This window comes from Malus sylvestris, chromosome 10 (assembly GCF_916048215.2).
Source record: "Malus sylvestris chromosome 10, drMalSylv7.2, whole genome shotgun sequence".
In the NCBI taxonomy this organism is placed as follows: Eukaryota; Viridiplantae; Streptophyta; class Magnoliopsida; order Rosales; family Rosaceae; genus Malus; species Malus sylvestris.
In genome coordinates this window covers 21,831,522-21,855,440 of record NC_062269.1, presented here as the reverse complement: position 1 = coordinate 21,855,440, position 23,919 = coordinate 21,831,522, and the positions used below count along the sequence as shown (strand labels likewise).

At 41.3% G+C, this 23,919-nt stretch overlaps 4 protein-coding genes and 1 pseudogene across 6 annotated transcripts; all 5 read right to left on the bottom strand.

Annotated features, from left to right (window-relative positions):
- Positions 1 to 289: 289 nt before the first annotated feature.
- On the bottom strand, positions 290 to 8,140 carry LOC126586813 (probable amidase At4g34880). Its single transcript, XM_050251761.1, has 5 exons — positions 7,320 to 8,140; positions 6,823 to 7,037; positions 1,201 to 1,437; positions 915 to 1,110; positions 290 to 811 (listed from the first exon to the last, which is right to left on the bottom strand). Exons 1-5 carry the CDS (start codon positions 7,860 to 7,862, stop codon positions 449 to 451), a joined length of 1,554 nt encoding a protein of 517 aa, XP_050107718.1. The 5' UTR covers positions 7,863 to 8,140; the 3' UTR covers positions 290 to 448.
- A 1,219-nt stretch (positions 8,141 to 9,359) lies between these two features.
- LOC126586820 (uncharacterized) lies at positions 9,360 to 11,284 on the bottom strand (annotated as a pseudogene).
- Positions 11,285 to 12,983: 1,699 nt separating this feature from the next.
- LOC126586815 (eukaryotic translation initiation factor 4B3-like) lies at positions 12,984 to 15,522 on the bottom strand. The gene is made up of 2 exons (XM_050251766.1): positions 14,167 to 15,522; positions 12,984 to 13,344 (listed from the first exon to the last, which is right to left on the bottom strand). Exons 1-2 carry the CDS (start codon positions 15,354 to 15,356, stop codon positions 13,236 to 13,238), a joined length of 1,299 nt encoding a protein of 432 aa, XP_050107723.1. The 5' UTR covers positions 15,357 to 15,522; the 3' UTR covers positions 12,984 to 13,235.
- Positions 15,523 to 17,504: 1,982 nt separating this feature from the next.
- LOC126586816 (probable magnesium transporter NIPA6) lies at positions 17,505 to 21,784 on the bottom strand. 3 transcript variants are annotated; one of them, XM_050251767.1, is made up of 9 exons: positions 21,202 to 21,775; positions 20,955 to 21,011; positions 20,764 to 20,854; positions 20,509 to 20,669; positions 20,276 to 20,403; positions 20,040 to 20,177; positions 19,429 to 19,521; positions 19,185 to 19,308; positions 17,505 to 18,412 (listed from the first exon to the last, which is right to left on the bottom strand). In XM_050251767.1, the coding sequence occupies exons 1-9, from the start codon at positions 21,323 to 21,325 to the stop codon at positions 18,318 to 18,320; spliced, it is 1,011 nt and encodes a 336-aa protein (XP_050107724.1). In that variant the 5' UTR covers positions 21,326 to 21,775; the 3' UTR covers positions 17,505 to 18,317. The 3 variants fall into 3 exon arrangements, with proteins under 3 accessions (XP_050107724.1, XP_050107725.1, XP_050107726.1); XM_050251768.1 differs by lacking the exon at positions 19,429 to 19,521 and having other exon boundaries at positions 21,202 to 21,779; XM_050251769.1 differs by lacking the exon at positions 17,505 to 18,412 and having other exon boundaries at positions 19,429 to 19,535; positions 21,202 to 21,784.
- A 1,345-nt stretch (positions 21,785 to 23,129) lies between these two features.
- On the bottom strand, positions 23,130 to 23,919 carry LOC126586819 (peptidyl-prolyl cis-trans isomerase 1-like). Its single transcript, XM_050251771.1, has one exon. The coding sequence runs from the start codon at positions 23,843 to 23,845 to the stop codon at positions 23,327 to 23,329; it is 519 nt and encodes a 172-aa protein (XP_050107728.1). The 5' UTR covers positions 23,846 to 23,919; the 3' UTR covers positions 23,130 to 23,326.

Below are 23,919 nucleotides of genomic sequence, written 5' to 3'. Positions count from 1 at the left end.
TGAAGAGGAATACCAATATACCATAGTACTAAGTGACTCAATGCATCTATAATTAAACATAAAACATGCTTCAAGAAGACCATGCAGAAGGTTCGTTCCCCCTTCACATTTAATGCTTATACAGCTTGTTTGCAAATGTTTTCATTGTTGAATCGGTTTGCTTCTAATTTTGATTGAGAAATTGTGCATTCGTTTTTAGTTGTTTAGAATGTCAAAGATTGTTGTTGAGATGAGCAATGATACCAAGGAAGTTGGAGCGAATTGCATTTGTAAAATAACAAAACAAGAATTTTTCTGCAGCAAATAAAATTATTCCTCTCTTGAGATATTTTTATTTAGATTTATCAATGTTATACTAACATACATTTAGTAGCTCAAATTTATTTACTGCTGGAAAGTTGATTTCTAATTATGCAACAGCGCACGGGCATTACAACTTAGTGTAGCTCTAAAACTTCAACTTTGTAAGTGAAGGAGGCTTCCTAATCTTAGTTGCTTGCTCAAAGCCATATGCCATTTCAATTAGCTTTGGCTCCCAACCCCTCAGCCCCCCAAAGGAAAGGCCAACTGGTACCCCATCATCATATCCTGCTGGGACAACCACACCCGGGGAGCCGCTAATCGCTAGCAACGGCGACACTTGTGCAAGAGGAGCCACCACGGCATCTAGCTTGTTCTTCGTCACTAAATTCACGTAGTCATCCTTCGCAAATCTTGCCAAATTTAACAATGCTGCCTTCTCTGCACTTCCTATTCCATTTGTTGCTTCAGCTTCTAAAAATAGGCCTTGGCCATACTCCTTCACCTTCTCCTGCATTCCAAGTATTCAAAATCGGTTTTAGTTTCCACAGCCTACTTATTCAGAACGAAGACCGTAGTTTGGGAAGAACATCAGTTTGCACCAATTTACTCACCAATTTAGCGTTTTTATTGTTAAAGGCTATCAAATCTGCCAAGGATCGGACTGGCGAAGCCACCAACTTCTTAAGGTATGTGTTTATATATATTTTGAACTCAGCTGACAGTGCAGTAGTTTCACTACTTCCATCGGAATAGATTTCATCAAAATGTCGTATTTTCAAATTGTCCACCAAAACAGCACCACCTTTCCTAAATTTAATTTTCCAACAACTTAATTAGTATTTCATAAGAATAGATACATGTCTCCGATTGAGACTAATCTGTGATTTTTTTTGTTACCTCAGCGTGTTGAAGTGTTTTTCATAAATTGGAGTCGACGAAGTTTGGCCGGAGATGTTAAATAAGGCTCTCACTATCCCTATTCGCTTTCCTCTAAGCCCATCACGCCTGAGGAACTGTGCGTAGCCACCCTTGGGAATGTACCTCGATGCCTTAGTCGTTGCAACATCGTTCTGGTCGATGCCTGCAATGACATCAAGAACATAAGCAGCATCTGATACTGTCCTACAAATTGGCCTGTTCAACCCAACACCAACAAACAAACAACAACAACAACAACAAAGCCTTTTCCCACTAAGTGGGGTCGACTATATGAATCCTAGAACGCCATTGTGCTCGGTTTTGTGTCATGTCCTCCGTTAGATCCAAGTACTCTAAGTCTTTTCTTAGAGTCTCTTCCAAAGTTGTCCTAGGTCTTCCTCTACCCCTTCGGCCCTGAACTTCTGTCCCGTAGTCACATCTTCGAACCGGAGCGTCAGTCGGCCTTCTTTGCACATGTTCAAAATCACCGGAGCCGATTTTCTCTCATCTTTCCCACAATTTCGGCTACTCCTACTTTACCTCGGATATCCTCATTCCCAATCTTATCCTTTCTCGTGTGCCCACACATCCCACGAAGCATCCTCATCTCCGCTACACCCATTTTGTGTACGTGTTGATGCTTCACCACCCAACATTCTGTGCCATACAACATCGCTAGCCTTATTGCCGTCCTATAAAATTTTCCCTTGAGTTTCAGTGGCCTACGACGGTCACACAACACGCCGGATGCACTCTTTCCATCCAGCTCGTATTCTATGGTTGAGATCTCCATCTAATTCTCCGTTCTCTTGCAAGATAGATCCTAGGTAGCGAAAACGATCGCTTTTTGTGATCTTCGCTAGATTGCTCCGGTCATTAATGTGGATAAGTATATAAATAGATAGAGATAGGAAAGCAAACACAAGATGTACGTGGTTCACCCAGATTGGCTACGTCCACGGAATAGAAGAGTTCTCATTAATTGTGAAGGGTTTACACAAGTACATAGGTTCAAGCTCTCATTTAGTGAGTACAAGTGAATGATTTAGTACAAATGACATTAGGAAATATTGTGGGAGAATGATCTCGTAATCACGAAACTTCTAAGTATCGAAGTGTGGTGTCGTCTTGACTTGCCTTATCTGTCTCATAGGTAGATGTGGCATCTTCTCTGGAAGTACTCTCCTCCATCCAGGGGTGGTATCTTTAACTGGTGGAGATGCACAAGGTAATGTATCAATTTCACTTGAAGCTTACTTGTAGTTTCAGGCTTGGTCAAGCGCGATACAAACCATGTAGTAGGAGTCCCCCAAGTCGCCGAGCTAGGGGGTCTGCTGAAAGAGGTGACAGACAAGGTAAGCAATCAGAGCTCCGACTGATTGTTCACCTTCTCCCCATCTTGCAGCAGCATGAAGGATAAAGAGAAGAAAAATGAGAAGAGATGATATGAGATACTTTTGCTTTTGAAGAAGTAACTTTCCACAGGCTTATTCTTGAACTGAGCTGGAGGGTTTTCTGGTTTTCTCCAGAGTATAAGGCCGACTGAAGAATTTGAGGGTCAAAACAAGTCCATCAAATCTAGAGTACGTTCCACCCTGCTGATATGGGATACTTTTGCTTTTGACAGAGTAATGAATGTATCGGCACGTGTGCTGTTACGCTTGTCTCCACATGCTTCCTTGTATCCTTCGCACTTGCCCTATCTGTTCCTCAAGCAGATGCGGAATCTTCCCTGGAAACATAAGATGTTGAAGATGAGTACTCGAGAGCAATGCCAGGTAAGTAATCAGGTAAGGGGTTCCAGGCAGTCAGTTCCTGGCTGGAAGCTTGATTCCAAGTGCTGACTGATTGCTCTCTTTCTCCTTGTCTTGCAGGTAAAAACAAGGCCAAAAGAAAAGACAGGGAAAAAGCATGATATGGGATACTCTTGCTTTTAACCCTGATGATATGAGATATTCTTGCTCTAGTATAGCTTGTTTGCAGAGGTATTATCGGGGGGAAAGAAAGCTGAATATTTCGAAAGGCTTCGTTGGGAGTGCCCTCTCAGATATGATGAAGGGTTGAGCATTTTTGCAGGTCTGCCTGTCCGTTGGGGATGGAGGTCGACATATATAGGAGTCTCCCTAACAACAAGTAGTAATGCTATTCCTTTACCCTGCTTGGTCATAGCACGGTAGTGGGAGCTGCCAGTTTCACATGTTTTAACTCTGTCAGAGCACTTTGAAAAAGTGGTCTGTGGTATCTGGCTCTCGAGATTCGGAGAACGATGCCTCTTCGATTTTTGAGAAAGCAATCATGCTGGGGGTATGACTCTCGAGATTCGGAGAGCAGTGTCTCTTCGATTTTTGAGGAAGTAATCATGTTGGGAGTCTGGCTCTCGAGATTCGGAGGGCGGTGCCTCTTCGATTTTGGAGCAAGCAATCTTGTTGGGAGTGTTGTCTCGAATGTGAGTAAAGGTTGGGCATGTTTGCTAGTCTACCTTGCCACGAAGCACAAAGGTTGACACACAGGGACTTTCCAATTATCCAGCAATGGTACTGTTCCTTTACCCTCTCTTCGATTTTGAGAAAGTAGTCATGTTGGGAGTCTGGCTCTCGAGATTCGGAGGACGGTGCCTCTTCGATTTTGGAGCAAGCAATTTTATTGGGAGTGTTTTCTCGAATGTGAGTAAAGGTTGGGCATGTTTGCTAGTCTACCTTGCCACGAAGCACAGAGGTTGACACACAGGGACTTTCCAATTATCCAGCAGTGGTACTGTTCCTTTACAGTTGTGGGTAATAATATGGTAGCTAGACCTTCAAAATTTATGTGTCTAAACTTTTGTTAGTGCTGTTTCTTTGCTATTCTTTTACCTTTCTTGGTCAGAGCGATGTAGTGGGAGCTGCAAGCTTCACGTGCTCAACTTTGGCAGAGAACTTTGGCAAAGTTATTTGTGGTACCCATGAGCTATTGTTGCGTGTGGGAAGTAGGTGATTGAACAGTAAGATTCATGTGCTTTCTACTTCACCAGAAGTCTTCGACAGAATGCCCATAATTTCTGCAAAGCTGAGTGTGCGTGTGACAGGTGCTGACAAGGCTAGAAAAGTAGGTGCCTCTTCGATTTCTGAGATCGGCCCTCGTGGTCTCTGAGCAGCCCAGCTTTTGAGAAAGCGAGCGCCTCTTCGATTGATTCGGAGAACGATGCCTCATCGATTTTTGAAAAAGCAATCATGCTGGGGGTCTGGCTCTCGAGATTCGGGGAGCAGTGTCTCTTCGATTTTTGAGAAAGTAATCATGTTGGGAGTCTGGCTCTCGAGATTCGGAGGGCGGTGCCTCTTCGATTTCGGAGCAAGCAATCTTGTTGGGAGTGTTTTCTCGAATGTGAGTAAAGGTTGGGCATGTTTGCTAGTCTACCTTGCCACGAAGCACAGAGGTTGACACACAGGGACTTTCCAATTATCCAGCAATGGTACTGTTCCTTTACCCTCTCTTCGATTTTTAAGAAAGTAGTCATGTTGGGAGTCTGGCTCTCGAGATTCGGAGGACGGTGCCTCTTCGATTTTGGAGCAAGCAATCTTATTGGGAGTGTTTTCTCGAATGTGAGTAAAGGTTGGGCATGTTTACTAGTCTACCTTGCCACGAAGCACAGAGGTTGACACACAGGGACTTTCCAATTATCCAGAAGTGGTACTGTTCCTTTACCCTTGTGGGTAATAATATGGTAGCTAGACCTTCAAAATTTATGGGTCTAAACTTTGTTAGTGCTGTTTCTTTGCTATTCTTTTACCCTTCTTGGTCAGAGCGATGTAGTGGGAGCTGCAAGCTTCACGTGCTCAACTTTGGCAAAGTTATCTGTGGTACCCATGAGCTATTGTTGCGTGTGGGAAGTGGGTGATTGAACAGTAAGATTCATGTGTTTTCTACTTCCCCAGAAGTCTTTGACAGAATGCCCATAATTTCCGCAAAACTGAGTGTGCGTGTGACAGGTGCTGACAAGGCTGGAAAAGGCTGGAAAAGTAGGTGCCTCTTCGATTTCTGATATCGGCCCTCGTGGTCTCTGGGGAGCCCAGCTTTTGAGAAAGCGAGCGCCTCTTCGATTTTTGAGATCGGCCTTCGTGGTCTTTGAGCAGCCCAACTTTTGAGAAAGCAAACGCCTCTTCGATTTCTGAGATCAACCCTCGTGATCTCTAAGCAGCCCAGCTTTTGAGAAAGCAAACGCCTCTTCGATTTCTGAGCAGGCGCCTCTTCGATTTCTGAAGCTTCGTCGAGTGCAGATTTTTATAGGGGCTGGCATTAAGTTCCAAAGCACACTTGAATCTCCACCAGTAGAAGCTTCATTCTTGCACTTCTAAGATCTTGATTTGTCCGACCTCTTCTCTCTTCAACACCTTTGAAAATGTCTGGCCCCTCCGACCGTCGTTTTGACTTGAACCTTGTTGAAGAGGCAGCCCCGCCTTCTCCAGACAACATATGGCGCCCATCCTTCGTCTCCCCTACTGGTCCTCTTACCGTTGGGGATTCCGTGATGAAGAATGATATGACCGCTGCGGTGGTGGCCAGGAACCTTCTCACTCCCAAAGATAACAGACTACTTTCCAAACGGTCTGATGAGTTAGCTGTTAAGGATTCGCTGGCTCTCAGTGTTCAGTGTGCAGGTTCTGTGTCTAATATGGCCCAACGCCTATTTGCTCGAACCCGCCAAGTTGAATCATTGGCGGCTGAAGTGATGAGTCTCAAACAGGAGATTAGAGGGCTCAAGCATGAGAATAAACAGTTGCACCGGCTCGCACATGACTATGCTACAAACATGAAGAGGAAGCTTGACCAGATGAAGGAAACTGATGGTCAGGTTTTACTTGATCATCAGAGATTTGTGGGTTTGTTCCAAAGGCATTTATTGCCTTCGTCTTCTGGGGCTGTACCGCGTAATGAAGCTCCAAATGATCAACCTCTGATGCCTCCTCCTTCTAGGGTTCTGTCCAGTACTGAGGCTCCAAATGATCCCCCTCCGGTGCCTTCTCTTTCTGGGGCTCTACCGACTGCTGAGACTTCTCCTAAGCAACCTTTGTGAAGGCTCCCTCTTGTGTGCTTATTTTGACTCATGTATATGTACATATTTGTAGCTTATCGGGGATATCAATAAATAAGCTTTCCTTCATTTCAACATATTGTGTTAAATACACCAAAGCCTTCTTCGCTAAGTTCTTTGAATTTTCTTTTGTTAAAGCTTGTATGTTGAAGCTTTCTGAGTGGAGCATGTAGGTTGGGGTAGTGTTCCCTTAATTTCCCGAGTGAGGAAAACTTCTCGGTTGGAGACTTGGAAAATCCAAGTCACTGAGTGGGATCGGCTATATGAATCTTAGAACGCCATTGTGCTCGATCCTGTGTCATGTCCTTCGTTAGATCCAAGTACTCTAAGTCTTTTCTTAGAGTCTCTTCCAAAGTTTTCCTAGGTCTTCCTCTACCCCTTCGGCCCTGAACCTCTGTCCCATAGTCGCATCTTCTAATCGGAACGTCAGTAGGCCTTCTTTGCACATGTCCAAACCACCGTAACCGATTTTCTCTCATCTTTCCTTCAATTTCGGCTACTTGTAGAAATTACGTAAATTGATCACCACTTACCCAACTGTGTCCTGTCTTAGGGAGATTGGGACTACCCCTGCTCGACTAGTAAGACCGTTTGTTGGTTTGATGCCCACGACTGAGTTATAACTGGATGGACATAAAATTGATCCATCTGTTTCAGTCCCGAGTGTCACTGTTGCCAGATTTGCTGCCGCTGATATTGCTGAACCGCTACTTGAGCCGCAAGGTGTTGCACGAGAATTGTAAGGGTTCTGCATTCCACCTAACAAGCTTAGTCTGTTGATTTTTTTTTTCTGCCTTGTTCAGTCTAAACTATAGAAATGTTATCTTAGGAGACAGTCTGTCAAGCTATATTGTCAGTCTGAAAAACTAATCAGGTTTACTATTATTTGAATGTAAGTTTTAGCTCGACAGTTTCACAGCATAACATATTAAATATTCGGCGATTAAACATTGATTAATCATACAAGTGATAGTGAAGGGTATTTTATATATACGTAGGAGGGAACTAAATTTAATGATCCTCTACTCACCACCCCTTGGCCACCTCTGGCACTCCAACCGGAAGGTGCACCGTTGGACCTCCAATGGGACCACTCACTCAGGCTGGCCTTTCCCAGTATAATAGCCCCGGCATTCCTCAGCTTGGTGACAACACCCGCATCACGAGGAACAACCGAGCCAAGCAGAGCATACGAGCCAGCTGTGGTGTTCAACTTGTCCTTGGTAGCAATGTTGTCCTTGACCAGAATAGGAATCCCATGTAACTTAGAGTGTGACGCGGACGGCGCCTTAGTCTTGCGTTCATAATCCGCCTTGTCAGCCAAGTAAAGCGCGTCCGGGTTCACTTCTATGACCGCCCTAAGGAAAGGGTTGAGTCTTTTGATTTCTCCAAGGTAGAACTGGACAAGTTGCCTTGAGGTGAGTAGGTTGTGCTTGAAAGCGAGTTGGAGATCGTCAATGGTGGCTTCCCTGATCGAGAATTTCCGGCCCGCCGTTGTCCGAGTCCCAAGCGACAATGTAAACAGAAAAACCAGAAGTAAGGATGAGAAGTGATGGAGGTTTGGTTTCTCCATGGAAGCAGTATTAGTGGAGCCTCTGCAACTCCAAACTTGGTGTAAACAAATTTATAGGATCCGAAAGTAGAAAAGTATCACAAACAGCTATGAAATAGTGTGAACAGAAAAAAAATCTGCCCACTGCTTCCACCAATTCCAGCACCATTATTGGTGTTGGTACTGTGACCACAAGGACCAGCATCACTACAATTTGCCGGGCACGTTTAAAAAGATACTTTGAGACCCCGTTTGGTGGACAGAATGGAATGAGTTGTTTCTAATTAAATTGGACACGTAATCCAGTCAATGTTTGGTGAGAAAAATTGTAACACGGATTAGATTGACTACGAATTCAAAATAAGAGAAATATGATGGGTTATGTAACCCAACCATACACATGAGTTATGTAATCCATCCCTACCACTCCAAACTTATCTCTATAATTCAATCTCATCCAGCTCACTAAACAAGCCCTCGTTATCTTATCTCTTTGATGGTTGCCTTAGAAAATATGTGAAAGCAACATAATATCTTGAGATATATAGATAAGGTTGCATAGTGTGAAACCAGGTTGAAGCATAGTGGGTCGAAATAATTGTTCCTTTGTTTCGTACATGTAGGAAGAAATCGCATCAATATTTCTGTCACTTTTTTCACGATGATTATGCAGAATATGGTTAATGGTGGTGAATTTTTTTTAATTTTTTGTCTTTTGCTTGCACATTGTATCAATCATGTGTATCACATTGTTGACGTTGATGTGGAGATGATTACATTTTATTATCAATTAATTTTGAGTTTGACGTTCTAATTCTAAATAAGACTTTAAGTGGGCAAGTTGATAATCTCGAGACATCATTGTCACCGATTTGTGACTGGGGCCGCTTCATTTGATTGAAACCCAAGTGTGATGCCTTACTGTTACTATCGACTTATCAATAATGCCTCACTACTACAGTGTAGAGTCATCCTTTGTTTCTTTGAAGATAATGCATGTGAACTTGCAAAACTCAGTAGCCATCCTAAACTTCCCCAGCCACCAACCACCCGCAAACTCCCACTCAACCTCCGTCACGAGGTTCCATGAAAGTACACTGATGGAGCTGCCATGGATCACCACTAGAAAACCCAAAGTTAAATGTGGGGCTTTATCTAGTGCACATAAAAAATGTACATTTAAGTTGCATATCTAAATAAGAGTAGTTAGATAAAAATTAAGTAAGCCACGAGCATTAATTTGTCTTTTACCTGTTGACACATGTACCTCAAGAGTTACCAAGCACCCATGAGTTTAGGTCAAGGAATGGATCATCCACGATCCATCGGACCTAGCCCAACCCAAAGGCCGTTGGGCACTGCCCGAGCCTAGCTGAGCTCAATGATGAATCCTACTTGGTACGTAGTAATTTGTTATGTTTTACCCTCTGCATTGAAGTGTTGGCTCATTCTTGTAAGTATGAATATAATCTTCAAATTGGTAAGATGTGGATGAAATACAACTCAACACAAAAAATATAGACGAAGATGAACTATTGTTCAAATAAAATACATAAAAATGTGTGGTACATATTATACTACGCAAGAGCTTATAGCTTCAATGGCAGAGCACTTTAACTCTATACTCATAATAATTAGAGTTCGACTCTCGGCCTCCCTCTCTCTAAAATGAAAAATACATAATTGTAGCCTAAGATAAACATAGAAGCAAGCTTAAACACAAATCACTTGCAAGCAGTAAATTTGCAAGGGACTTTCCCATAACCTGAATTAGCCCTAATGAACCTCAATCCTTTAAGGAGGACATTTCTGTTGGAGCCCATCAAGGCCCAATTCAAATGCTGAACCACAGCAATTGAATTGTAAGGAAATTGAAGGCTGCTGTAGGAGTTGAGAAATGCAGTGATCCCTTCCCTTAGGAGTGTCCTATAAGGGTCTCCTCTTCCCTGTAGGCCTTGCCACAATGTGAGGTCAGTCCCATATCTCCTAGCCACCACCGGTCCAAAAATAACGGCTACCTTCGTGTTCGGGTTCACTGCCCTCCAGTAGCATTTGTGCTCTGGTAGTGTCCACTGTCTGAGAATCACAATCCGATCACACAGTCAGCAAAAGAGGCTTGCCAACTAGGAACACATTTCTTCTTGCTAATAGAAAGGGAAGGCACGTTCGAACTTGGAATTCGTTTGAAAAAAGAAATATCACTATATCAAGAGTTAGTTGTCAACTTGTCATGAAACAATCATGTATACACTAATACGGAGAAACAAATCTTAATTTTTTGTAGTGAATTAGTTGTGCTAAACAGCCCTAAACCCTAATGCATTTCAGTCTAGTACAACTTGGTAAATTCATATTTGGCTCATCCCTATGGTGAAAGTCATTCTTACTTGATTGCCAATCACAGTTTACACTTGAGTGTAAACTTTTTTTTTATAGATATTCTACAATGTGTCAAATCGTGATTTGCGAAAGAATGAATGACACAATCCAACACGAACGCGATTTGCTTAATGAATAACTTACTGATGTGGGCATGCTGTAGCTTCCAAGAAGGGCATTGGCGGCATTGGAGGCAACGAGGGCAGTGGTGGCAGTGGCGGCAATCGAGGCATTGGGGGGAGCCTAAAAGGCGGAGGGCTTGCCGGCGTCACTGATTTAGGCAGAGGGTTAACCGGCGTTACCGGTGCAGGCACAGGATTAGATGACTTGGGGCAAAATGACATGGGCTGAGCAGGCTGAGTGAGCAAAGAGTCCACAACATACATCCCCATGTCAAACATTCTAAACACAAGTCTAAGATTTTGAGCAGGACCAGCACTAACCACACAGCCACTCCCTGTGCTTGAAGAAATCTGAGCATAACAGCCGCTCAAATCTGGTGTCCCATCAAACCCGATGGCATAGTTTCCAAACCAATTTGTAGTCTCTTCACTTGTACTTTAACTCCTACAAAAATCAAAGCATATAAGTTCAGCATTAAGAGTCTAAGTAGAGAATGTGATTAAAAAATTCTACTATGCTAGTGTATAGCGGATCATACTAACAAATCTACAACTGCGGATGTCTTACTTTCTTTCGGCTTCAATCGCCGAAAATAAATTAAAAAGGAGAATGTAGTATTAGGAATTACAGAGTAGGGAACTCACCGTAGATGGGGTAATCAAAGAGGGATCTTTCACCATCTTTGCATTGGTCACAGAAGACAGTGCCACTCACCATTGTATTTGCCTGAGCTGCATCAATGGCTACAAACAAAACCAGAATTGCTACAAGAAAGAATTTCTCCGGCCAATCCATGAGAGAGAGAGAGAGAGAGAGAGTGAAGAACTAGGAGTGAAAGCAAAATGCTTATATGCCAACTCTCAACTGCCAATATTTATGGTGAGTGGAAATGGAACACTATTTTTCAAACTAGGAGGGACAATTGATAGTACAGACTTGCAGAGGTACGTTTAAGGCTTGGTTCTAATAACCCCATATTCTTGGTTTCATTACAACTAATGTTTGAATCACAAGTGCCATGGACCAACAGTTAATGGCCTAAACCATCTACATCTAGAAATTAACTTAATGTGCATGAGTTGGAGATTTAATTGCAGTATTCCATGCATGAGTTTTGTCAAATAAGATGGCGGATTCAAACTTGGAACCTCTTTAAATTTTGATTGAAAGTCACAAGTGATACTTACGGTTCATGATAATTAATAAATTTAAGTACTGATTTTAAATTTACCAAATTTATGCTTACGGTTTACGGTTTACTTCCAATACTAGTTTCGATCAAATGTTTATTTTTTGTTGATTTGTATAACTTAGCATCCATGTGCAATAGTATTACAATCATTCTGTATCAAATCTATGCATGTGGATTCTAAATTATACGTAGTAATGAGACCTAAGTCTCGTTGTAAACCTAGCCAGTTACCTCCAGTTACGCAAGTCAAAAGTTGAAAACGCTTTTCATGTGAACTTCAACTGAAATTAATAGTACAAGTAAATTATAGGGTACCCTAAATTATATGAGTAAATATTGTTTTTTTTTTAACAAACAATATTATTTATACTAAGAGGAGAGGGTGAACTTAGCTCACAATGGGCTAGCAATAATGTGATTGAAACTCGCATTTTGAAAGAATCAGACCTAAAATCTCACTTACAAATGAAAAAGAATACCAATAGACTATTAATAAGTTAGACGAGTAACCATTGTTAATTTTGAGAACTGGCAAAGAAAACACTAGTCGGTGGGCCTGAGTTTTTGCTTTCTAGGCAATAAAATAAAAAGTCCATATTACCATTATTAGAGACGTGGGTCGGTTTGCCGCCAGATGTATCATATGAATTCCAAGCAGTTGCTGGTTGGAAGGTATTCGTTGGCCGTCAAAGTAAGCACCACACATTGATGAGATCATGAGAGAGAGAGAGAGAGAGAGAGTGATGATTTGCAAAGCCAGCCAATACACATCTGCAAAAGGTATGGCCTTTCTCTTGTGTCTGTCCATGTGATAGCTAGGGCACATGAAGACGGTGAACTTTTTATTTTGATGTGTGGGAGACGAAAAACACCTCGTTCTTTTTTAGACAGGACGTCCGTTTCAGTGTAAAAAGAGTTCAGAGTTTAAATTACAGTTTCTCGATGAGTCAGTCATTTAAGTAAAAAATGGACAATTAAGAATGAATCTCACATTAATGAGAGGAGGGGTTTTGCATGAATTTATAAGTAAATTAAACTACTCACCATATGAACGCTTAATTTTATAATGAAACCTCAACTTTCTTCTTCATGGACGTCGTGCATAGAGAATCACTGCCTCAAATTTTGCTCATGGTATCTATTACATTATTATATGAACCAGTTATTTTCAATATAGCAGAACAAATGCAGGAACCCAGAATACATAAATGCAGTAAGCTATAACCCTCGTCCTGTATCGTTCCCTGTTCATCTCGCACCAAGCAGACATTCAGCAACATATCGATCACACAAACAGAAACCTACAAAGTTATACAACATCTCATGTCAAAGAAAAGAAGAAAGTTATAGAGAACACCTGAAAACTCTAGATTTACTTGATCACAACTTCAAAACCAAATTCTGCACACCATGCACAAGCGCTCAACAAATGTGGGAACCGGGGGAGCTTTAAGGGTCAAAAATAATAATTAGAGTAACAGTACTCAATCTTAAATACAACATACAAACAAATCCTATGAGCAAAACTAGTATAACTGTTTAAAAAGCCTACAAAAATCGTCTCAAGTTCAATGTTATAACAGTTGCAGCAGGGAACATAAATTATAGAAACTGAAAATTCAACAGCCTCATGGATCCAAGCTCTCTAGTAACCTTAAATCTTTTCCCATGCCTTACACCGAACTTGTAAAACCTCCTCCTCAATTTTCATCAACATGCTCATTCCCTGGTTCAATATGCCCGTTCTCTGACTCAACATGCTCGTTCTGTGCTTCCTCAGAGTTGCTCCTAGTCTCACTTTTATCAGCACTGCACCCAAAGAAAACAATGAGGATCAAATTTTTAACAAAATCTGAAAATAGGAACACGTAGTTAGAAGCACATGCAATCGCACAGTGACAAGTTACAAAGTTGAAACTAACGGACGAGGAATGCATGGTTGCATGAGCCTTAAACTTTAAATGATTACGTTGAAGATGGTTATATCCTTCTAGCCCAGTATTCAGAAATTAGCTTATACTAGCAACCGCAATTAGTGCGTAAAACACCTTCTTTCTTTGTGCAAACAGCAGAAGGATACACATCTACGGATCACCGCTCAACATTCAAAATATGTAATAAGGTACAAAATGAAAAAGTGCCACTAATTTAATTTTGTCTATGCACACACATGAGACGGATCATAACAAAACACCTCAGAAGTGGATTTCAATTCATCAAACCACCAAGAATTTCGTAAACACCAATCAAGAAGATAGCAGACAATGGTCAGCAGAGTAAAATTCTTTTGAAATACAGAAACATTGTCAAGAGTTCAATAAGCTTCCTTTGGACATAGATGTGTAAATGAATGCCCTACATCTCCCCCACAAGGTTTAGAGAGTTGACCAAAACTATCCCTTTATACAAAGAAAAACTGAATGACACACACACACACACAACATAAAACCAATATGCGAAGTCACTGTTCCATCAAGCAACATTTCCCAAAAGCTCATTCAAACAATTCTAACAGCAACATACAATCAAAATCAACATGCAAAAGTATAGAAAGGATCAAACTTTACAACTAAGCATCCTAACTTCGAGTATTTCAGATTCCCAATCAATCATATTACTGAAATAACCAACCTCTGGGGCCGTGAATCAGCCGAATCAGGCTTCCTCCAAGCTCTCTCAGTTCGATCACCAGCACGCCCATTTCCCATCCCAAAACTCCTCCTCCCAAACGACTCGCTGTTCGCTATCTCCGTCACCTCCTTAATCTTAGCAGACTCAAGCTGCTCATCAATCTCCTTCCAGTCCTTCCCTTTCTCCGCCAACACCTCTTCCCTCGGTCTTGCAGCACCAAATGGGTTAGAGCCCTTGGGCTTCGGTGCAGTGGTCGAACCTGGTGAGGTCTCGTTGCTCACAGGCAAACTCCTCGGCTGCAAATTAAGCCTGGGCCTCGCAGTACTCTCACTAAGACCACCATTACTCTCCTCCCTCTTCTTCCCCCAAACATCAGAATCCGCACCACCGCCATTGGAAACGAACCCAACTTTTCTCTCTCTATCAAATCCAGACCCACCATTAGTCTCCTCCTTCTTCCTCCCCCAATTATCAGAATCAGCACCACCATTAGATGGGAACCCTACTTTCCTCTCCCGATCAAACCCGCCATCACCACCGCCAAATCTCCGTCCCTCCGACGGCATGGAGCTCTTATTCGACACCCAGCTGTTGGATTCATCAGCCTTCGACTGTGACCCACCAAAAAAACTACCTCCAGGTCCTCCTCTCTCCCTCCTCTCAAACCCATTTCCCGGCATCGATTTCTTCTTGGCGCCCCAATCATCAACCTCATCCGCTCTCGAAGGCTCATCTCGGTTCGATTCCCTCCCAAACCCACCTTCCTTCCTCTGACCCGAACCCCACTTCGACTCCGAAGACTCGTCACCATTGGAATACCTGCTGTTTCCCCGATCGCCCCCATAAGACCTGAACCCGCCGCCGAGCCGATTCCGATCAAGCTCCTCGGCTGTTCGCTCGCGCGGACCGGTCGGCAAATGCATCCGGTCCTCGGGCGTCAGGCCCAAGGGATGCTCCGCGGGCTTGGGTTTGGGCGCCCCAAAGTTATTGAACTCGGCGAGGGAGATGGTCTGTTTCTTCTTCTTGGGCTTGGTGGCGGCGGCTGCAGAGAGAGATGGGAAGTCAGCGGAGGGCGGCTCAACGGCGCGTTGTTGTTCCTCTTTGGCTTGCTGTTCGAGTTCGGCTTCCTGCTCCTCGGCGGCAAGGGCCCAGGCGCCGGGCTTGGCCCACGGAGACACGGTGGCCGCCATGGTTGCAGTGGTAGCTCTGTGGAAAACTGAAAAGGTGGCTCCTTTTTATTCTCTTGCGCGAAGTCGGTTTTCGGGGTTGCGTTGTGAAGAAGCGGTGAAGGGGTTCTACGAATATATAGGGTAAGGGATGGGGATCTGATCCGACGGTTGGTTGGAGTTTATGATTTTCCGAATCCGATGGGGAATCTGCGAGGTTTTTTATTTTTATTTTTATTTTTTTGGTTTTTTGATATGGAGAGGAAATCTGACTTATTTATTTTCAATTTTGGAAAATTTTATTTAAACCCATTTAATCTTTTTTTACACCCAACTTAAATTTTAAATGTTAATTTTATATTTTACCCTATTGCATAATTACTATTAAGTACAAAATGAAATTAATAATAAAACTCAAATTTATCAATAAACCCAAACACTATAATTAAACCCTACGATCACTCTTTTTTTATCCTAGGTTCATTCTAGCTAAAACCCTAATAGCTGTCATAGAGAAAAATAAGTTTTTTTTATTGATGGATGGTGATTTTGAAGTTTTGAATCCTCCAACCAAGGTATGACTCAATTTATGAATTTTTTGTTGGTTTGATTTCAATTTATGAATTGGCAAACCATGAGTTGCAATTAGAAAACCATGATCTGACTTCGATACGATGAGCAATTTCATTAGCCTTAATTGCAATTAGAAAACTATACGATTCTGCTCAACCTTGGTTGTTTCCAGTTTCTCTCATTGTCAATTCCAACATCTAGAAATGACTAAAGAGTACGGGGAGGACAACTTAATCACACAAAGTGAAGCCTTTCTCAATCAAGTAGTTCTTCGAAATTGCGAGGACTCTCTAAAGACACTTCAAACTTGTGATGACATGCTCCTTTATGCTGAAGAACTCAACATTCCAAAAAGGTGCATGGAATCACTTGCCACAAAAGCATCTACTAATCCTAATTTGTTTGGATGGCCTGTCAAGGAGCATGGCGGCCCCATGCAAAGTCCTGGTGGGAGTGTCCTGTGGAATGGAATAAGTACGGGGCCAGACCAAAGAAATCAAGTTCAGATTACAGGAGGAGCTTCCTCCCATCAAATTTAGCTTCTAAAAATCAAATGGGTGTAAAAATAAATTCACATATTGAATTGAGTTTATGGGGGTATATTAGGTATTAAATTTGGGTTTAAAGAGATATTAATAGTTTAATTAAAAATCAAATGAGTGCAAAGAGTAAGTTGAGTGTAGAAATAGGTTAGATGGGTTTAAATAAAATTTCCCTTCAATTTTTCCTTATTAGTATCTTTATGGTGTGAGGCGAAATTTCTCTTATGCAAGTAAAATGGTACTTGAAATGCACTTTTAAAGTTTTTGCATACAAGCAAACATATGATTCGATTACAACCTCAAATTTATTGTATACAAGTTAAAAACTAATAGTTTATTAGTATCTCTCATTACATATGACATGATTAAAGTCTAGAATTTTTTGCATACAAACAAACATGTGATCCGATTACAACTTCAAATTTGTCGTATTCAAGTTAAAGACTAATAATTTATTAGCATCTCTCATTACATATAACACGATTAAAACTTAGAATTCCCCGTATACAAACGAAAAGGGGACCTGATTACAACTTAGATTTTCTCATATACCAAAAAAGGGCTAACAAATTTAGTGTAATTTCTACACATTTTCAAATTTGAATTGGGAGTATATTTTTTTGTAATGAGGGGGATACCTTACAATCTCTGTTTCCTCTATCACGAAACAAAAGGCTAGTTGGTTCAACATGGGGTATTTTAGAACGGAGGTGCTAAAGTCATTATCTAAGAAAAATAAATAGAATTTTAACTTCGAAGGAGTTTAAAATATGCATTGACACACTTATACCCAAAAATAACTTATAATTTAACTGGTCAAGAGCGTTACCTTACCTCTAAGGTCTTTTTTGTTGAATTGAATGCATTCCATTATAAACTTATTCCAATTTTCCCATATGTGTCGATAGCCATAGGATTGAAATTGAAATGAGTGATTCCCCTTTTTCCCTTTTTCCCTTTTTACCTAGAACCCACTATTTATCATTTCTTATGGGCTAAAGCAATTTGGAAAGATTACATTCAAATTGTAAAATATTGCACAATCTGCAGATTCGGATACATGTAAATGGACATTTCACATTTGTGAGTGAAGCCATCCATGTCTTTTTTTTCTTTCAGAAAAAAGGTAAACTCATTGACAAGAGAACCCAAAATTGAAGAGTTTATACAAGATTTACATATTCCATGTAGTATTTGCCCGTTAAAACGTAACTCTGTCTATAGCTCTATTCTATAATCTATCAATGCCGGTATGACATACACACTAGAAAGAGAGGAAACAATCAAACTCATTCGGACATGAACGAGGATCATGAACGAAACTAGTGAATGAGAAGCTGAGCATCATTATGTACAGATGCCATTAGCCCGTCGTGAGAGATTGGACATTGCCAGTATCACAGGTCTCTCTATTCCCTGGTATTGATACAGAACTGTAACCCCACTCCTGACGGAGGAGGATTCAGGACTTAGCATTCAGAGGGGTGCCACAAACACACCTCACTGAGGGCCTCATCTGCTGGCCGATGAAGCACATAAAATTAACTCCGCAATCTGCTAATAGCTCCAATATCTGCCTAGAAGAAACCATGAGCTCCCCATCTGCAAACACTCTTTAAAGGGTGGTTCTATTGGCACCCAACACATGCTAAAGAAAAGAAATTATAAAACAGGCCAGCGATGGGATGGAGGGAAGGGGACGAATGGGGACGGTGGATGGGAGTGCAATGTTTGTTTAGAAGAGTAAGGGTAAAATGGTTAGCAATGTGCTGGATGCCCACAGACTCACTCCTATCAAAATGATAGTTGCAGCACAGCTTCATTGCTTGGGATTGCATTCTTCAAGATGATTGTTGCAGATTAATTGGTATCACGGTTCAGGATAATCTGAATTCTGTAAAGTGAGCAAACGTTCATCTTCAGAACTCTTCACTGAATCTCCTCTAATGTACCATGTTACAGTTCCTGCGATGAAGAGAAGAATTACTGTAAGTTCAAGTCAATACCCAATACAAAGATTTACCGTATACTAAGATTTAAAAGCACTGTGAAGAAGAGTTTCCTGGTACCAATTACAAGCAAAGAAAGTAAATATTATAGTCCACTGTAAGTGTAACTGTAACATGATCCTTAGTCAAACCAACGTGTTAATCACACTAACTCCTGAAACAGTTCAACCCGATAAAGAAACACCATGCAAACTATTTTTGTCTCTTTTGGTGCTCAACCAGAGTCGTAGTTACAATGGTGATGGAATGTTACCACATTGTAAATTTTATTCCTGTCCCATCATGAGGAAACCAAATATCTCGCAGCATCTGTTTTATGCTGTTTATTAGATCAGAATTTTTACTTGTTATATTGATTTGAATTTAAAGGAGAAATTAAGTATAAGAGTAAATTGTACAAATGGTCCCTTAACTTTAATCAAATTGGAGCAATGGTCCCTCAACTAAAAATCCATTATCATTGGTCCCTCAACTTATCAAAATGTGTAGCTATAGTCCTTTTCATCAATTTTGTCAAAATTTTGTCAAAATAATGGATTTTTAGTTGAGGGACCATAGCTGCACGTTTTGATAAGTTGAGGGACCAAAGGTAATGAATTTTTAGTTGAGGGACCATTGCTCCAATTGAGTTAAAGTTAAGGGACCATAGCTACAATTTACTCTAAGTATAATAAAGAGCCCCAAATCCCAGATAATACAGGTTAAGGAAACAAAGTCCATATATATACCTTGTGGTTGTGGAGCAGGTGGTTCCTGATCTCTTGTTGCATGGAGTATGATGGTTCCTGACAGCACAGTGATGAATCCACATATTTCAGAGGCTATGCTGCTTACATTCTGACCAGACCAATCCTGTATAGAATAAAGAAAACAACGTGAAATCGGAATCCGATGTCTTCATAATTGCATGACAAACAAGTAACAAACTAAGGCATCAGAAGGAAACCCCAGTATATAGATCAAGAAATCTACCTTGAACATTATTACACTAGCAATTATGGTCAGAGTTGTGAACATCACATAATATACTGGGGCAACAATTGCAGCATTGAATGTATCCAAAGCCTGAAACAAAGATGCTGGCAACATAAGTGATACCAGACTCAGCACGTAATTATTTATAATCCGAACTTCTAGAGAGATCTGAGTTTAAAGATGGCTGAAAGAGAATACCAACAAGATTATCATCCAAGCAGCATGTGATAAGCTGAATTTTTCAATAAGTAAACCAACTTAAACTTACTTTCAAATTTCAATTGAAAAGACTTTGAGAAATTTCCAAATTTATCAGAACGTAAATACTCTATTATGCTTTATCTACTGCTATTATATTGACAAGTTATATAGCAAATTGACACGTTATATAGCAAAAGTAGTATACATCAATTGCCCCTCCTTTATAGGCTAGGAACACGATGTAGTCAAAAGCTAAACAAATGGGCTGAACAGGATCTAAGAAAACAAATACAAATTAGGCATTGCAGGAAGAGCAGACATTTAGCAAAAAAATGGCTAGTCACCACATAAATGCTAGTGACGATGGTCTTGGAGGAAGGTGCCAAAATTAAAAGATCAATACTGACCTTGTTAAGGTAATTTAACTGTGTAACAACGCAGATTATTGCAACTGTAAGAAAAAACCATGTCTGTGGATAAGCTATCTGACTTACTCCCTCAAGGGTCAGCTTTATAGCAATTCCAATTGCCTTTATGCTTACAACCTGAAGTAGCACAATGTACAAAGCTAAGCACCTAACAATTTGAACATATAAGAACAAAATGACTATACGTACTTAGCAAACAAGAAAAGGATAGTTACCGTAAGTGAACCCATCAAGGAACAGATTCCCAAATAGACTAGTATGTTCGTTTGTCCATACTGAGGTTCAAAATGCAAGACCAAAACTAACACTAGGGAAATTGTAACTGCAACATAAATCAGAAAGGCTGTGTAGAAAGGAAAAACACGACAAGTTAAACAAGCCAATGAAGGTTTTCTGACAAGTAGCATTGAAAGAGAAAAGGACGAGATAGAAGTCATGATTCACGAACCTGTTTGGGTCGCCAGGACCCAGATTTCCTCTACAGAATTTAGACTATGCTCCTGAGGTGCATGGATCACAATCACAACTGATCCCACGATGCAGGTAAGACATCCCACAATACCCATTTTCGTTATTCGTTCCTTCAACAAGAAGTGAGCCAAAACAGCACTGGACAAATCCAACAAACCCGTAAGTTGGTAACACAAACTTTCAGACAATAATCAGCACAGAAATGAACTGAGTGTTATAAAAGTGCATTTACCTGACGATTATACTCAGTGCACCAAGTGGTGTTACAAGAACCGCCGGAGCATATACATAAGCCACGAAATTGGCAACTTCCCCAACAATCACTACCCAGTTGGAAAAATCGAAAACCGAATATCAATAACTCATATCTACTTAGGAATTCAGTCAAATTTTCTGCAGGGAAAGTGTTAGAGCTACACTTACTGGTGATCATGCCAGCCCACCAGAGAGGTTCTAGTAAGTATGTATACCCACCAACTCCTACACAACTCAAATTAGACAAATTATCAATCAAACAAATCAATGAGATCACCATAACAAATCAATCAGCCAGTTGGGTTTCTGGAACCCATCAATTAGAAGAATTTTTAAAAATTGAATCATTTGATTAAATATTTGTAATTTACTCCAGTTCACAATATTTTGGGGATTACATTCAACTAAAATTTACCTGCTCGGGTGCCGGCGGCGGCGGCGCTCTTGAGACCCTTCTTCTTCAGGATGAAGCTCGCCCCGATGAAGGCGCTCGACGCCATCGCCAGTATCAACCCCTTTGTATTCTCCGAAACCCCCATCGGTCTCTCTCTCTCTCTCTCTCTCTCTCTCTCTCTCTCTCTAGGGTTTCTCTCTCCTCTATTTCTCTATAAATTGCAATACGCCTCCAAAGCTCTCAAAGAGTAGAGAGAAAGAGAGAGCGAGCGATCTGATTGCGATTTGTAATTTCTACTAATTCTAAATATTTATTCCTGATTTATTTGCTAAGGTTGAAATCCTCTCTTGCTTGCGACTCGCAAGTTCCGTCGTCTTGTGGGAAGTTTCCGGTGGCCGTCCGGAACGAGGTAATGATTCCCTGCTTGGCGCGCTGGTTACCCCCATGTTGCGGGAGCAGATTCTCTTGGCCTGTGACTTGTTGCGGGGCCATACTGAAATGACGAGCGTGTCCTTCCTCTTCTGGCAGGCGCCACGTCAACGAGTGCAAATCTGCTGTGCCCAAAGTCCCTTTGCATACATCCAGATGTTGACAAGTGTCCTAGGACTTAACAACATGTTAACTCTGTTAACTTGACGGAAAAAATAAAAAAAATAAAATTAAGGAAAAATAAGAAAACTTCAACTCGCCTTCGCCGAAGTGGATCTCGCCGGCGGCAAATGGGTTTGGAAGCCATTTTGCGTTGGATCTGCTTTGGCGACGGTAGCAGTAGCTTTGTTCGGTCTTTCAATTTATTTAAATTTTAACGCTGTTAAACTCCAGTTATGAGGGAGAGGACAGGTGTCACATGCACAAGCTTGTGCACAGGCTGGGCAGTTGATTTATGGGCACAGCACATCTACTGCATGCATCCACTACAACGGGAGGGTTACAGTAAATCAGGTGATCAGTTGGATGACAGCGGCGGGCGGATGCGCCAAAAGGTGGACTGGGGGTTTTGGATTGGTGTTTGAATAATTTAAGTTTACTCTCCAACTTTCTGTGATGGTGTTTGGATTGTGTGAAAATTTAGATGCTCAGTTGTTCCTTCCCCATTGGATTTTGGAGTGTCCTTCTCCGCTAAATTTGTAGCAGGATTCTTGTTTTGTGTTTTTTTTTTTTTGTTGAGAGATAACAAAGACTGTATATATAACACATACGTGAGTGACCGTAGCATGCAAGGCAACCAAATCTCCAAACAAAAAGTAACACGTGTGGCAACCAAAGTATACACAAACACCGCAAGCCGTGGTGGCTATAGAATTACAAAAGGACTTCACCAAAACCACTGTTCATAATTCAAATCCAACTTTTCTTGCTCCAAAAGAGAATATTAATATATCTGAAATAAATATTGATGGTATGCATTGGATGGACCACCCCTAACGTTGACATAAGTCTACATTTATCACAAGTTGAGAAAATGACTAAATCATCATCTGCCTGCAAATAATCAAATATCTGACATCATCCAAAACCCACCCTTCCTATCTCTCCCTTCTTTTATGCAATAAAATAAAAGAATAGGAACACTAATAAAAATTATTAGAAATTTTTTAAATTTTAACGATAATGATAAAATAAAAAATAAATTAAATAGTACATTTTAGTTTTAGTGTAAAAATATAAATTTTAGTCAAAATAAACAGTACCCAAAACTTTTCATTAAAATTCTTTAAAAAAGAATTTACAAGTTCATAAACAAGTAATACAATAAGATACATTACTAGATTGTAACCACAAAAACAAGCTCTCCTCCAACATTTCATTTTCCAATACAAGTTATTGAAGATGCCAACAAGCACAACAATCCAAAATCATAAATTCATAAATTTGACTAAATTTCTAGCCACCCAAATTATCATAAACACAAGTGGATCAACAATTAACAAATAATAATTAAATGATAATTGAGAACAAGACCTATTTTATTTAACGATAATAGCTCATTTCAATACAGAATAAAGAGTCTGAGAGTCTCAGCAAAGAAACCACCGGAAGAGCATTATACGGAAAATTAGAAAATTAAAACCATAATAAGGTCCATAACCCAAACCCTAATACGACGTTTCCATCGTCCATACATCAGCTGCCCAAGCGGCGGCGTCTAGGATAGCTGGCCACAGTCGGCGATAACCACCGGCTTCGAGGTCATTCCCTGTCCAGATCCGACCTTCTCGATGTTCTTCACCACATCCAGACCCTCGATCACCTGCCCGAACACCACGTGCTTGCCGTCGAGCCACTCGGTCTTGGCTGTGCAGATGAAGAACTGAGATCCGTTGGTTCCGGGACCCGCGTTGGCCATGGATAATATTCCAGGTCCGGTGTGCTTCTTCTTGAAGTTCTCGTCGGCGAACTTGGCGCCGTAGATCGACTCTCCTCCGGTGCCGTTTCCGGCGGTGAAATCACCTCCCTGGCACATGAACCCGGGGATCACGCGGTGGAAGGCGGATCCCTTGTAGTGGAGGGGCTTGCCGGAGCGGCCGTTGCCCTTCTCGCCGGTGCAGAGAGCCCTGAAGTTCTCGGCGGTGCGGGGGGTGGTGTCGGCGAAGAGCTCCATCACGATTCGGCCGGCCGGCTGGCCTCCGATCGTCATGTCAAAGAAAACCTTAGGGTTTGCCATTGCGGTTCGTTCTAGAGGAGAGAATGAAGAGAGTGGGATTGGGGTTTGTGATGCGTGGACCAGATCACGAAGAC